This window comes from Chiloscyllium plagiosum, unplaced genomic scaffold (assembly GCF_037043375.1).
Source record: "Chiloscyllium plagiosum isolate Xiang-an unplaced genomic scaffold, Cpla_swu_hap1 HiC_scaffold_50, whole genome shotgun sequence".
NCBI lineage: Eukaryota > Metazoa > Chordata > Chondrichthyes > Orectolobiformes > Hemiscylliidae > Chiloscyllium > Chiloscyllium plagiosum.
In genome coordinates, this window is record NW_028270188.1 from 48,465,703 (window position 1) to 48,480,680 (window position 14,978).

The following is a 14,978-nucleotide window of genomic DNA, read 5'->3' on the forward strand; positions in this document are numbered from 1 at the left end:
GCTTGTTCACCTTCCAAGTCCCAAACACGCGTCCAGGTGAAGCAGCATTTGACTTGTCCTTCTGTCAATCTAGTCTGCAGCATTCACTGCTCCCAATACATTGCTGAGACCAAATGTAGACCGGGTGACCACTTTGCTTGCCGTTTCAATAAAACCTTCATGCTACCATTTCTGTCCTGGGCCTACTGCAGTGTTCCAACATAGCACAACACAAACACGTAGACACTTCCTAGCCTCACGGTCACAATGTTGAATCCTGCTACTTCAGAGCCTGACCTCATAACGTTTGTCTGCATTCTCCTTTCTTCCCCTTCCTGTGAGTTTGTCCTCTTTGTTTGTTGTTTATTTCTCTCTCAGCTGAGGGGGCCCATTTTCGTCCTTCTGTGCCTTAATTTACATCTAAAATAAACCAAAGAACTACAGATGCTGAAGATCAGAATCAAAGCCAGAAATTACTGGAGAAACTCAGTGAGTCTGACAGCATCTGTGGAGAGAGAGAGAAACTGAGTTAACATTTCAGGTCCATTGACCCTTCTTCAGAACACTTTACCATGGAGGCGTTAACTCTGTTTCTCTCTTCACAGATGCTGCCAAACCTACTGAGCCTGTCCAGCAATTCCTGTTTTTGTTCATTTACACCTGTTTCACATCTCTATTTCTCTTTCACGACAAATAGCAGCCGCTTTGTCTTTTGCACTGGGTCTCCACGCCACCTGTTCTTGCTCCTTTGCCGTCTCTGTCAAAGGTGTCAACAAAAACCCACCATTTTCCATGACTGAAGAAGAGTCATATCAGACTTGAAATGTTAACTCTGTTCCTGCCTTCACAGATGTCGCCAGCCTTCAGTTTCTGCAGCATTTTCTGTGTTTGCCCTGACTTGTACTTCAGATCTTAGCTGTCTCCGTGAATTTGTTGCTGGCTCGTGTTAACCACTGTGTCTCCGTGTGTTTCAGATTAAGACTTTCAATGAAGCCTGTATAATGGTCCGACGACCAGCACTAGAGTTGTTGGCATATCTAAAAGCTGCCAATTACTCTCACCCAGCTATTCGATATGTTCTCTGTATCCTTTTTCAGTTTAATACAAAGCACCTTGTAAACAAGGGTTATAAACTCTGCTTTGAGAAAGTGTGGCAAGGAGATTGGGACAGAAAGTGGCATCCTCCAATATAAAAACTGCAGATACTGGAAATTTGGAACAAAAACAAATTGCTGGAGAAACTCAGCAGGTCTCGCAGCATCTGCAGAGAGAGAAAGCAGGGTTAACGTTTTGAGTGCAGTGACCCTTCTTCAATACACTGACAAAGGATCGCTGAGCTTGAGATGTTAACCATGCTTTCTCTCTGCAGATGCTGCCAGACATGCTGAGTTTCTCCAGTGATTTCTGTTTCGGTGGGAGCAACATTGACTATTTGACAGCTCGGCTGGTCAGGCCTTTCTGTAACACCACGGTCAGGTTGGTTTCATATCACCCAAACCCAGTGCATTTGTCGCATGACGCAGACTCTGCAATCTCGGCAGCACAGGGTTCGGTTCCTGACCCCAGTCCACTTGTCCCTGCTGCAGTGTGTGCAGGTACAGAGAGAAGAAATTCATTTTTATCCTCTTGCGGCAAGTCATGGGCTCAACTAGTATCGGAGATTGTCTTATAACCAGAGGTTGAGCATGTTTGGCATGTACTCATTGGGGTTTAGATGAATGAGACTAGGAGAAAGTGAGGACTGCAGATGCTGGGGAGTCGGAGTTGAAAAGTGTGGTGCTGGAAAAGCACAGCAAGTCAGGCAGCATCCGAGGAGCAGGAGAATCGACATTTCAGGCATAAACCCTTCATCAGTAATGTGGGGGCCCATGGTCGACTCTCCTGCTCCTCAGATGCTGCCTGACCTGCTGTGCTTTTCCAGTACCGCACTTTTGACTTTAGACTTGTTACAATATACAGGGTAGATGTGGAGAGGTGTTACCCATTGTGGGAGAGACTAACCCCCAGCGTGTAATCTCAGATTAAGGGGTTGCCCAGTTCAGACAGAGACAAGAAGGAATGTCTGCTGAGGGAATTGAATCTGTGGAATTCTTTACTACAGAGGGGTGGGTCATGAATGATATTCAAAGCTGAGTTAGACAGATGTTTACTAAGCAAGGGAATTGAGGGTTATGGGGAAAAGGCAGGAAAGTGGCATTGAGGGTGATCTGATCAGCTCATTGAATGATGAACCAGATTCAAAGGACTGAATGGTCTACCTACCCTTCTTGCTCATCCCTGCAGCTATCTGAGAGACCCACAATACTCTTTGGGAGCAAGTTACAGGATATTCACCAAACAGCAGTGAGGGAACAAACAGTACATTCTCCAGTTGCAATGGTGTTTGCCTCAGATGGGAACTTGGAAGGCCTGGTGCTCCCATGTATTGGCTGCCTGCGTCCTTCTAGGTGGTAGAGGTCACAGGTTTGGAAGGTGCTGATGGAAGCCTGACAGGTTCACCTTGTAGATGCTACGCACAGCTGGTGGGGTGGATGGGATGCCAATTAAACGTTGGGTTGCTTTGTCCAGCCGTTATTACCACTGTTGAATGTTACACAGGCGCTCATGAAAATGGAGTGATGGTAGTTGAGGTTTTCCAGCAGTGAGCTGGAGCTCTGCAAGGCACAGTGCCCTGACAGCTCTCAACGTCAGTGAATGACCAATGCCAATCAACATGCGATGCTTCGTATGGATTTGTCCCTGGGTCCCGGCTGGGTGTTAATGAGCACGATGAAGGCTGAGTCTGTTTCTTTCTTTGACACGGGTTTCCAGATGGTCAGAAGGGATGTGGAAAAACGCTCACTCTGTGTAATGCAGTCCATTACTGCGCCAGGCAAGACTGGTTAATAGTCCACATCCCAGACGGTAGGACACTCGCCATTTCCCCTCTCTCTTCTTAAAACTCCATTTGCTTGGGATTGGGCAAGAGGCTTTGTTGGGGTTTGGGGTAGAGGGGGATTGGTTGGGGTTTAGGGGGGGAGATGGATTGGTTGGGGCTTGGTGGGACATGGAGGATTGGTTGGGGTTTGCTGGGACATGGGGGTTTGGGGAGAGAGGGGGGATTGGTTGGGGTTTGGTGGGGGAGGGGGGGGAATTGGTTGGGGTTTGGTGGGGAGGGGGGATTGGTGGGGGAGGAGGGGATTGGGTGGGGGAGGGGGGGATTGGTTGGGGTTTGGTGGGGGAGGGATGATTGGTTGGGGTTTGGTGGGGGAGGGGGGGATTGGTTGGGGTTTGGTGGGGGAGGGGGGGATTGGTTGGGGTTTGGTGGGGGAGGGGGGGATTGGTTGGGGTTTGGTGGGGGAGGGGGGATTGGTTGGGGTTTGGAGGGGGAGGGGGGATTGGTTCGGGTTTGGTGGGGGAGGGGGGGATTGGTTGGGGTTTGGTGGGGGAGGGGGGGATTGGTTGGGGTTTGGTGGGGGAGGGGGGGATTGGTTGGGGTTTGGTGGGGGAGGGGGGATTGGTTGGGGTTTGGTGGGGGAGGGGGGGATTGGTTGGGGTTTGGTGGGGGAGGGGGGGATTGGTTGGGGTTTGGTGGGGGAGGGGGGATTGGTTGGGGTTTGGTGGGGGAGGGGGGGATTGGTTGGGGTTTGTTGGGGGAGGGGGGGTTTGGTGGGGGAGGGGGGGATTGGTGGGGGAGGGGGGGATTGGTGGGGGAGGGGGGGATTGGTTGGGGTTTGGTGGGGGAGGGGGGATTGGTTGGGGTTTGGTGGGGGAGGGGGGATTGGTTGGGGTTTGGTGGGGGAGGGGGGATTGGTTGGGGTTTTGGTGGGGGAGGGGGGATTGGTTGGGGTTTGGTGGGGGAGGGGGGATTGGGGTTTGTTGGGGGAGGGGGGGTTTGGTGGGGGAGGGGGGGATTGGTGGGGGAGGGGGGGATTGGTTGGGGTTTGGTGGGGGAGGGGGGGATTGGTTGGGGTTTGGTGGGGGAGGGGGGATTGGTTGGGGTTTGGTGGGGGAGGGGGGATTGGTTGGGGTTTGGTGGGGGAGGGGGGATTGGTTGGGGTTTGGTGGGGGAGGGGGATTGGTTGGGGTTTGGTGGGGGAGGGGGGATTGGTTGGGGTTTTGGTGAGGGAGGGGGGATTGGTTGGGGTTTGGTGGGGGAGGGGGGATTGGTTGGGGTTTGGTGGGGGAGGGGGGATTGGTTGGGGTTTGGTGGGGGAGGGGGGATTGGTTGGGGTTTGGTGGGGGAGGGGGGATTGGTTGGGTTTTGGTGGGGGAGGAGGGGGTTTGGTGGGGAGGAGGGGATTGGTTGGGTTTGGGTTGGGGAGGGGGGATTGGTTGGGGTTTGGTGGGGGAGGGGGATTGGTTGGGGTTTGGTGGGGAGGAGGGGGTTTGGTGGGGAGGAGGGGATTGGTTGGGGTTTGGTGGGGAGGAGGGGATTGGTTGGGGTTTGGTGGGGGAGGGGGGATTGGTTGGGGTTTGGTGGGGGATTGGTTGGGGTTTGGTGGAGGAAGGGAGATGGGTTGGGGTTTTGGGGGAGATGGGGGATGGGTTGGGGTTTGGTGGGGGATGGGTTGGGGTTTGGTGGGGGATGGGTTGGGGTTTGGTGGGGGATGGGTTGGGGTTTGGTGGAGGAGGGGAGATGGGTTGGTGTTTGGGGGGAGATGGGGGATGGGTTGGGGTTTGGTGGGGGATGGGAGATGGGTTGGTTGGGGTTTGGGGGAAGAGGGGAATGGGTTGGAGTTTGGTGGGAGAGAGGGGATGGGTTGGGGTTTGGGGAAAGAGGGCAATGGGTTGGGGATTGTTTGGGGTTTGGGGGAGGGGGGGTTGGTTAGGGTTTGGTGGGGGAGGGAGGATTGCTTGGGGTTTGGTGGAAGAGGGGGGGATGGGTTGGGGTTTGGTGGGAGATGGGGGATGGGTTGGGGTTTGGGGGAAGATGGAAATGGTTGGGGTTTGGGGGGAGAGGGGGATTGGTTTGGGTTGGATGGGGAAGGGCAGTTTGGTGGGAGATGGGGGATTGGTTGGGGTTTGGGGGAAGAGGGGAATGGTTGGGGTTTGGGGGGAGACGGGGGATGGGTTGGGGTTTGGGGGGAGATATGGGATGGGTTGGCGTTTGGGGGGAGAGGGGGGATGGGTTGGCGTTTGGGGGGAGAGGGGGGATGGGTTGGGGTTTGGGGGGAGAGGGGGAATGGGTTGGGGTTTGGGGGGAGGGGGGAATGGGTTGGGGTTTGGGGGGAGAGGGGGAATGGGTTGGGGTTTGGGGGGAGATATGGGATGGGTTGGGGTTTGGGGGAGAGGGGGGATGGGTTGGCGTTTGGGGGGAGAGGGGGGATGGGTTGGGGTTTGGGGGGAGAGGGGGGATGGGTTGGGGTTTGGGGGGAGAGGGGAGATGGGTTGGGGTTTGGGGGGAGAGGGGGGATGGGTTGGGGTTTGGGGGGAGAGGGGGATGGGTTGGGGTTTGGGGGGAGAGGGGGATGGGTTGGGGTTTGGGGGGAGAGGGGGATGGGTTGGGGTTTGGGGGGAGAGGGGGATGGGTTGGGGTTTGGGGGGAGAGGGGGATGGGTTGGGGTTTGGGTGGGGTGGGTTGGGGTTTGGGGGGAGAGGGGGATTGGTTGGGGTTTGAGGGGGAGAGGGGGATGGGTTGGGGTTTGAGGGGGAGAGGGGGATTGGTTGGAGTTTGGGAGGGGGAGGGGGGATTGGTTGGGGTTTGAGGGAGGAGTGGGGGATTGGTTGGGGTTTGAGGGAGGAGTGGGGATGGGTTGGGGTTTGGTGGAAGAGGGGGGATTGGTTGGGGTTTGGTGGGGGAGGGGGGATTGCTTGGGGTTTGGTGGAAGAGGGGGGGGATGGGTTGGGGTTTGGTGGGAGATGGGGGATGGGTTGGGGTTTGGGGGAAGATGGAAATGGTTGGGGTTTGGGGGGAGAGGGGGATTGGTTTGGGTTGGATGGGGAAGGGCAGTTTGGTGGGAGATGGGGGATTGGTTGGGGTTTGGGGGAAGAGGGGAATGGTTGGGGTTTGGGGGGAGACGGGGGATGGGTTGGGGTTTGGGGGGAGATATGGGATGGGTTGGCGTTTGGGGGGAGAGGGGGGATGGGTTGGCGTTTGGGGGGAGAGGGGGGATGGGTTGGGGTTTGGGGGGAGAGGGGGAATGGGTTGGGGTTTGGGGGGAGGGGGGAATGGGTTGGGGTTTGGGGGGAGAGGGGGAATGGGTTGGGGTTTGGGGGGAGAGGGGGATGGGTTGGGGTTTGAGGGGGAGAGGGGGATTGGTTGGAGTTTGGGAGGGGGAGGGGGGATGGGTTGGGGTGTTGGGGGGAGATATGGGATGGGTTGGGGTTCGAGGGGAGAGGGGGGATGGGTTGGGGTTTGGTGGAAGAGGGGGGGATTGGTTGGGGTTTGGTGGGGGAGGGGGGATTGCTTGGGGTTTGGTGGAAGAGGGGGGGGATGGGTTGGGGTTTGGTGGGAGATGGGGGATGGGTTGGGGTTTGGGGGAAGATGGAAATGGTTGGGGTTTGGGGGGAGAGGGGGATTGGTTTGGGTTGGATGGGGAAGGGGGAGGGGGGATTGGTTGGGGTTTGAGGGAGGAGTGGGGGATTGGTTGGGGTTTGAGGGAGGAGTGGGGGATAGGTTGGGGTGTTGGGGGGAGATATGGGATGGGTTGGGGTTCGAGGGGAGAGGGGGGATGGGTTGGGGTTTGGTGGAAGAGGGGGGGATTGGTTGGGGTTTGGTGAGGGAGGGGGGATTGCTTGGGGTTTGGTGGAAGAGGGGGGGGATGGGTTGGGGTTTGGTGGGAGATGGGGATGGGTTGGGGTTTGGGGGAAGATGGGAATGGTTGGGGTTTGGGAGGGGGAGGGGGGATTGGTTGGGGTTTGAGGGGGGAGTGGGGGATAGGTTGGGTTTTGAGGGGGGAGAGGGGGATTGGTTGGGGTTTGAGGGGGGCGAGGGGGATAGGTTGGGTTTTGAGGGGGGAGAGGGGGATTGGTTGGGGTTTGAGGGGGGAGAGGGGGATAGGTTGGGTTTTGAGGGGGGAGAGGGGGATTGGTTGGGGTTTGAGGGGGGCGAGGGGGATTGGTTAGAGTTTGGGAAGCGGAGAGGGGGATTGGTTGGGGTTTGAGGGGGGAGTGGGGGATTGGTTGGGGTTTGAGGGGGGAGTGGGGGATTGGTTGGGGTTTGAGGGGGGAGTGGGGGATTGGTTGGGGTTTGAGGGGGGAGTGGGGGATTAGTTGGGGTTTGAGGGGGGCGAAGGGGATTGGTTGGGGTTTGAGGGGGCGAAGGGGATTGGTTGGGGTTTGAGGGGGGCGAGGGGGATAGGTTGGGTTTTGAGGGGGGAGAGGGGGATTGGTTGGGGTTTGAGGGGGGCGAGGGGGATTGGTTAGAGTTTGGGAAGCGGAGAGGGGGATTGGTTGAGGGAAGGGGAGATGTATTGGGGTGTGGGTTGTGGGTTGTGGGTTGTTTGGTTTTGAGAGGGGGAAAGAGCGAAGGAGTAAGGGCTAGTTCTCTGTTTCTGGGTGCTTTCTCCAACCTCCCCACCCTGGTATCTGCTCAACTGGAGCTGAGCCAGCTGTGGGCCACTGACACCATCAGGAGTATCGATTGGCCGTGAATGACAGGGCTATGGTATCACTAGGTATTCCTGCGTTATCCCGATCAAACATACAGACACGCACACAAACAGGTTTTGGGGAATTGGTTTGGTGTCCACTGCAATATCGAAATACCTGTCTTATCTCCTTACCCAGCTTACCTGTGGGTGAAGAATTGTAAAGAGCTGATGCCGTCCTCCTATAACCAGGCTCGCTTCGACCAGCCCATGGAGGCCTCGGTGTGGCTCAAGAACTTCAAGATTACCAATGAGCGGTTCCTAAAGCAGGTAACAATTGACCAGTACCCTCCGAGACTGACCACGATGATTCAGTCTACTCGCTGACTGTCACTGGCTGGTCAACCCTGATCATTCCACAGCAATGAGCAGTCATCTGTTCGTCTCACCCATGGCATCACGAGCGGTTTCTTTTTCCCGACAACTCCAAGGGGTAATGTTTTGGTGGAATGGGAGAGGATTAATCTCCATTACGATGTCAACCACATGCTCGGGGCTGGAGGTGGATAAGGTACAGGAGGAGCTCGCCTGTTGAACTCCAGGTTATTGCTGCTTCCCACGGGGCTCAGGTGAAGATGGGAAGCTCTGTGAGCAGGCAAGATGCAGAGGATGTCCTGTGATGGTTTGGGATCCCGGGGACTGTAAGGTAATTGCTGGGTAAACGTGCAGTTTGACCGTGCTAACTGGATCTTGATTGTCTTGCAAACAGTTGAAAACCCAACAGAGGTACACCTGGAGTAAGCGCGAGGCGACTGATGAAGGAAGACCTTTGGGTGAAGTGGTGGACCAGGTGAGGTGCTGAACATCCGAATGTGCGTCATGGGGTGTGTTCAGCACGGTGGCTCAGTGGTTAGCACTGCTGCCTCACAGCACCAAGGAACCGAGTTTGATTCCACTCTCCGTGCTGTCTGTGTGGAGTTTGCAAATCTTTGTGTGTGTGTGTTTTTCCTCCAGGTGCTCCGGTTTCCTCTCACAGTTTGAAGATGTGCAGGTTAGGGTGGGTTGGCCGTGGGAAATTGTCCCATAGTGCCCAGGGATGTGAGGTTAGGGTGGATTGGCCGTGGGAAATGCAGGGTTACAGGGATAGGGTGGGGTTGGGAGGTTCTGGATGGGATGCTCTTTGGACGGTGAGTGTGCACTTGATGGGCCAAATGGCCTCCTTCCATACTGTAGAGGATTGTATGATCAGATACTTCAACCCTGTCTCCTGACCTGTAGCTTCCCCTTGCCATTTACAAAACTGCTGCCTTACCGTGATAATGTCACTGGACGGGTAATCCCAAACCCAGGCCAATGTCCTCAGAGGAGGAGGTTTGAATGACTCCACGGCAGGTGGTAACATTTGTGTTTGCGGCGATCTGGAATGAAGAGCTGACCCTAACAGTGATGTGTCACTGCTGCCAATTGTGAGAAAACCCAGTCTGGTTCACTCAATCTGCCCTCCTTACCTGGTCTGGAGTATGTGTTTGACTCTCTATTTCTCACTGGGGGATATCCAGGGTGGGTATTATCTGCTGGTCTAGCCATCATCCCCCACATCCCATGAACAAGTGACGTGTCACCCAGCTGCTCCGTACAATGTTTAAAATCTCCCAGTGTGACCGTGCTGTCTGTGCTGAGCCAGTCAACTGCAGCTCCAGCTGTGGCAGTAATGTACATTAAACAAGCACCATTCCTGTACCCAATACTAACTGCATGACTGGAGGTGCCAAACCTGTCCTCCTCACTCTGCTCAATCTCCCACTGGTGCTCTCCCAGGCTGAAAGCCTAACACATTCAGGGGCAATGAGGGGTCCCTTTCCATCCCAGTCTCCTCGCTCTTTTCCCCTGTTACATTTCAAGCCAGTCCCATTGTTCCACGTCACCCGCAACGTGGACAGATCTCTGAGTAAGCAACTGAGCTGAGACACTTCGTGAACCAGTCCCGATCGTCTTTCTGAACCCGGAGAATGTGCTGTCCTTTTAAAAAAAAATAGAACTTGAACGTTTCCCCATCGATCCTGCAGCACCTTCCCATCATTCATTCACCTTATAGAGACTGGGATTATTTACCTTTGAGCAGAGGACACTGAGGGGTGGAGAGGGCACGATTGAAATGTGTCAAGTTTTGAGGGGTGTAGACTGGGAAAAGAACTCTTGTTGGAAGGAGGAATCTGTGATTGGGAGGGCCAAAGATTTAAGGGAAGGGGCAGGGGGTTGAGAGAGAAAATCATTTTCAGCCAGAGGGTGGTGGGAATCTGGAATTTTCTGCCTGTTAGGGTGGGAGAGGCAGCTACCCTTATCACATTAAAGAAGTATTTAGACGTGCAGTTGATGTGCTAAGGCCTATGAGTTTATGGGCCAGGTGTTGGAAATGGGATTAGAATAAATAGGTGGTAGTTTTGGATCAGTGCAGACTTGATAGGTACAAGGGACTTTTTCTGAGCTGGAGACCTCTCTGATTCTGTGGCTGCTCTTGGTGAATATTGCAAGCTGTTCAACTTGGGAGGCTTCGCAGCTGTGTCCAGTCCCCTCCCAATCTTTCTGACATAACCATCGGACAAGGCAGCACAGAGCAGTTATTGACTGAACACACGTGTGCCAGAGTCTGTGTGTATGTCAGAGTCTGTATATATGTGTGTGAATATGCATATGCACATCTGTCAGTGTGTATGAATGTATGTGTGTCAGTCTGTGTGCATGTGCACGCACATGAGTTTGTGTGTGTGTGTGTGTGCCAGAGTCTGTGTGCGCGTGTGTGTGTGTGTGTCAGAGTGATGACAGGTTTTCATCCGATACACTGCCTCCAAGTGGGCATGTGAGGATTTTAATCAGAGGAGGATGAATCTCGGTTCTCTTGAATGTTGAGACCAGTTTCTGATGGATGGGTACAGAGGACCAGGATTGATATGGACGAGTTGGACCGCAGGGTCTGTTTCTGTGCTGTACATCTCAATGACTCTATGACCACACCAGCTGAACTCCAGTGTGGGAGCCAGCAAATCCCCAGAAAGGAGTAGCTGAGGGGCAGCCAGGGAACCAGATACAGCCAATGACCAACATCATTGTAGTCCTTGTCCCTCCTTTGCCCAGGGTTTAACTCGAGTGAAGAATGCCAGTGATGCAGTGGGTGCACTGTTTAAAGAGCTGAAGGCACAGTGCTTACCTGACACATATCGGATGTTGGTGGCAATTGATGGAGTCAATGCTCTCTGGGGTCCAACCACCATGAAGAAAGAAGACAGGAGCCAGGTATCCCATAAACTTCGTCCAAACTGTAGTTGAGACCTTGGTTATTGTAACCTGCATGCATGTTCATGATTAAGGGGCATATCCCCACACAACTCGCCCTGATCTTGTCCACACAATGGTTTAAGCAACCTATATCGCCTTAGGCCAGTTCAGGTCAAAATACAGAAAACTAATTCACCCAAACCCGTTCCCATTCACTCCCACTTTCCACCGTCGCAATGGACCCAAACCCCTTCCCATTCACTCCCACTTTCCACCGTCGCAATGGACCCAAACCCGTTCCCATTCACTCCCACTTTCCACCGTCGCAATGGACCCAAACCCCTTCCCATTCACTCCCACTTTCCACCGTCGCAATGGACCCAAACCCGTTCCCATTCACTCCCACTTTCCACCGTCGCAATGGACCCAAACCCGTTCCCATTCACTCCCACTTTCCACCGTCGCAATGGACTCAAACCCGTTCCCATTCACTCCCACTTTCCACCGTCGCAATGGACCCAAACCCGTTCCCATTCACTCCCACTTTCCACCGTCGCAATGGACCCAAACCCGTTCCCATTCACTCCCACTTTCCACCGTCGCAATGGACCCAAACCCGTTCCCATTCACTCCCACGTTCCACCGTCACAATGGACCCAAACCCGTTCCCATTCACTCCCATTTTCCACCGTCGCAATGGACCCAAACCCGTTCCCATTCACTCCCACTTTCCACCGTCGCAATGGACCCAAACCCGTTGCCATTCACTCCCACTTTCCACCGTCGCAATGGACCCAAACCCGTTCCCATTCACTCCCACTCTCCACCGTTCCAGTGGACCCAAACCCGTTTCCATTCACTCCCACTCTCCACTGTCGCAATGGACCCAAACCCGTTCCCATTCACTCCCACTCTCCACCGTTCCAGTGGACCCAAACCCCTTCCCATTGACTCCCACTCTCCACTGTCGCAATGGACCCAAACCCGTTCCCATTCACTCCCACTCTCCACCGTTCCAATGGACCCAAACCCCTTCCCATTGACTCCCACTCTCCACTGTCCCAATGGACCCAAACCCGTTCCCATTCACTCCCACTCTCCACTGTCCCAATGGACCCAAACCCCTTCCCATTCACTCCCACTCTCCAACATTCCAATGGATCCAAACCTCTTCTCATTCAGTCCCTTTGCACGCAATCCCAAAGTGTGCAAACCCCTTCCTATTCACTCCCACTCTCCACCATCTCAATGAACCCAGACAAGCCCAGTCCACGTAATGCAGTACTCCTTTCTCCCGATCCTGGCTGACATCTCGGGGCCCAAGGCCGATAGGTCAACATGCGGCTAATTGATGTGTGGCCAGTTGGAGATGCCAGGGGGACTGAGCTGGTCAACTTGGATGCGAACCACTGTCTCCCAGCCTGCTTCCTGTTGCTGCCACTACCGTACATGGTTTCATTGGCTTGTGCTGCTTCCTGACATGTCTGACTGTCTTGTAGGTGTGTGCAGATGAGCTCACCCTGATCCACAATCTGAGGAAGCTGCTGAATAATGATTGGGTAAGAGGTGTTCAGTAACTATCCAACTATTGTCGGAGAGTCAGCGCTGCTGGAGTGCCGCACTGTCGGAGGGTCAGCGCTGAGGGGATTGGGCCCTGTCGGAGGGTCAGTGCTGAGAGAGTGGGCACTGTCGGAGGGTCAGTGCTGAGGGAGTGCCGCACTGTCGGAGGGTCAGCGCTGAGGGAGTGGGCACTGTCGGAGGGTCAGTGCTGAGGGAGTGCCGCACTGTTGGAGGGTCAGCGCTGAGGGAGTGGGCACTGTCGGAGGGTCAGTGCTGCTGGAGTGCTGCACTGTCGGAGGGTCAGTGCTGAGGGATTGCCGCACTGTCGGAGGGTCAGTGCTGAGGGAGTGCCGCACTGTCGGAGGTTCAGCGCTGAGGGAGCGCCGCACTGTCGGAGGTTCAGTGCTGAGGGAGTGCTACACTGTCGGAGGGTCAGTGCTGAGGGAGTGCCACACTGTTGGATGGTCAGCACTGAGGGGGTGGGCACTGTTGGAGGGTCAGTGCTGAGGGAGTGCCGCACTGTGAGAGGGTCAGCACTGAGGGAGCGGGCACTGTTGGAGGGTCAGTGCTGAGGGAGTGCTGCACTGTCAGAGGGTAAGCACTGAGGGATTGGCACTGTCGGAGGGTCAGTGCTGCTGGAGTGCTGCACTGTCGGAGCGTCAGTGCTGAGGGATTGCCGCACTGTCGGAGGGTCAGTGCTGAGGGAGTGCCACACTGTTGGATGGTCAGCACTGAGGGGGTGGGCACTGTTGGAGGGTCAGTGCTGAGGGAGTGCCGCACTGTTGGAGGGTCAGTGCTGAGGGAGTGCTGCACTGTCAGAGGGTCAGCACTGAGGGAGCGCCACACTGTCGGAGGGTCAGCGCTGAGGGAGTGGGCACTGTCGGAGGGTCGGCACTGAGGGAGCGCCGCACTGTTGGAGGGTCAGTGCTAAGGGAGTGGCACTGTCGAAGGGTCAGCACTGAGGGAGTGGGCACTGTGGGAATAGTCATTGTTCAGGTGAGAGCCTGTGTCTCATGGAGATACATAAGCCGAGGGTTGTGATCTGAAGAAGAGTAGGACAGTTCTCTCAAAATCCTTTGGCCTATACGTATTGTCCACAAACCAATGAGCTGCTCGTTATTACATTGCTTTTGGTCAGAGTTTGCTGGACAGGAATTGGTTGCTTCTGACCCATGTCCCAGCATACAGTTCAGTGGTTGGAAAATCCTCAAGGCCGTACCAAACATACAGGTCTGTTCCTGGTTGCAACATGAGGGTGTCACTGAAAACAGCAAATGCTGGAGATCACAGCGGGTCAGTCAGCATCCATTTCGAGTCGAGATGACTCTCCATCAGTGCTGAAGTGAAGTGTGGAGGGGGCAGCATTTATGCTGTAGTTGGTGGTGGAGTGCTGGGGGAGAGAAGATGTTGACAGTTCAGATTAAGTGATCGGAATGTGAGAGTGGTAGAACAATGGTGTGTCTAACTGTCGGGCTTTAAAGAACAGTCAGTCCCACTGGGGTGGGGTTGGAGGTACAGGAGAGAGGACAAGCTGACAGAGAAGGTAACAAGTAAAGCTAATAGAAAAGGAAGGAATCCGAGTTGGTTCACAGTCTGAAGATGTTGAACTCAACATCAAGTCCAGAGGGTTGTAAAGTGCCTGGTCTGGAGATGAGATGTTGTTCCTCCAGTTTGTGCTGGGATTCACTGGAACACTGCAGCATGTCGAAGATGGACAAGTGGGCATGTGAACAGGACGCTGTGTCAAAATGATCAGCGACAGGATGGTGGGGGCCACGCTTGTGCACAGTCACCCAGTCTGCATTTGGTTTCTCCAATGTAGAGTAGGCCACAGTGGGTGCAGCAAAGTGGCAGGTGTTGCAGCCTCTGTGATCACATGAGAAGGTGCTGTGAGAAGTGGAGGTGGGGTGGGGTGGTGTTTGTGGTCGATGAATGGACTAGGGTGTCCCAGAGGGAACGATCTCTGTGAAATGCAGACAGGGAAGTGAGGGAAAGGTGTGTTTAGTGGTGGCGTTCTGCTGCAGTTGTCTAAAATGGCGGAGGTGTCACTGTTCATTAACAACCCCTCTCCTGTTACAGTCTGGCGGGGCAGTGATTACAACGCTGACTCAGACTGGAGCACTGGGATGTGCAGGCTTATCGTACTTGCCCCATCAGCTACTAAGGAAGGTGAGCACTGTCATCATGTGTGGATAGGTCTGTCACTGTATAATACTGGGGTACAGTACTGGTGGTGACAGGTCTGTCCCTGTATAACACTGGGGTACAGAACTGGTGGGGACAGGTCTGTCCCTGTATAACACTGGGGTACAGTACTGGTGGTGACAGGTCTGTCCCTGTATAACACTGGGGTACAGAACTGGTGGGGACAGGTCTGTCCCTGTATAACACTGGGGTACAGTACTGGTGGGGACAGGCCTGTCACTGTATAACACTGGGGTACAGTACTGGTGGGGACAGGTCTGTCACTGTATAACACCGGGGTACAGTACTGGTGGGGACAGGTCTGTCACTGTATAACACTGGGGTACAGTACTGGTGGGGACAGGTCTGTCCCTGTATAACACTGTGGTACAGTACTGGGTGGGGACAGGTCTGTCACTGTGTAACACTGGGGTACAGTACTGGTGGGGACAGATCTGTCACTGTATAACA

The 14,978-nt window shown here is 54.7% G+C and overlaps 1 protein-coding gene across 3 annotated transcripts in view; it reads left to right on the top strand.

Annotated features, from left to right (window-relative positions):
• The window catches only part of dap3 (death associated protein 3), a 56,848-nt gene that overhangs the window by 36,796 nt on the left and 5,074 nt on the right, over window positions 1-14,978 (top strand). For all 3 annotated transcript variants that reach the window (XM_087985164.1, XM_043684011.2, XM_043684012.2), the window contains exons 5-11: window positions 954-1,062; window positions 2,791-2,883; window positions 7,690-7,820; window positions 8,260-8,340; window positions 10,623-10,781; window positions 12,263-12,322; window positions 14,403-14,492. In XM_087985164.1, coding sequence (XP_087841290.1) covers window positions 954-1,062; window positions 2,791-2,883; window positions 7,690-7,820; window positions 8,260-8,340; window positions 10,623-10,781; window positions 12,263-12,322; window positions 14,403-14,492 — 723 coding nt within the window. The remainder of the gene's footprint in view (window positions 1-953; window positions 1,063-2,790; window positions 2,884-7,689; window positions 7,821-8,259; window positions 8,341-10,622; window positions 10,782-12,262; window positions 12,323-14,402; window positions 14,493-14,978) is intronic.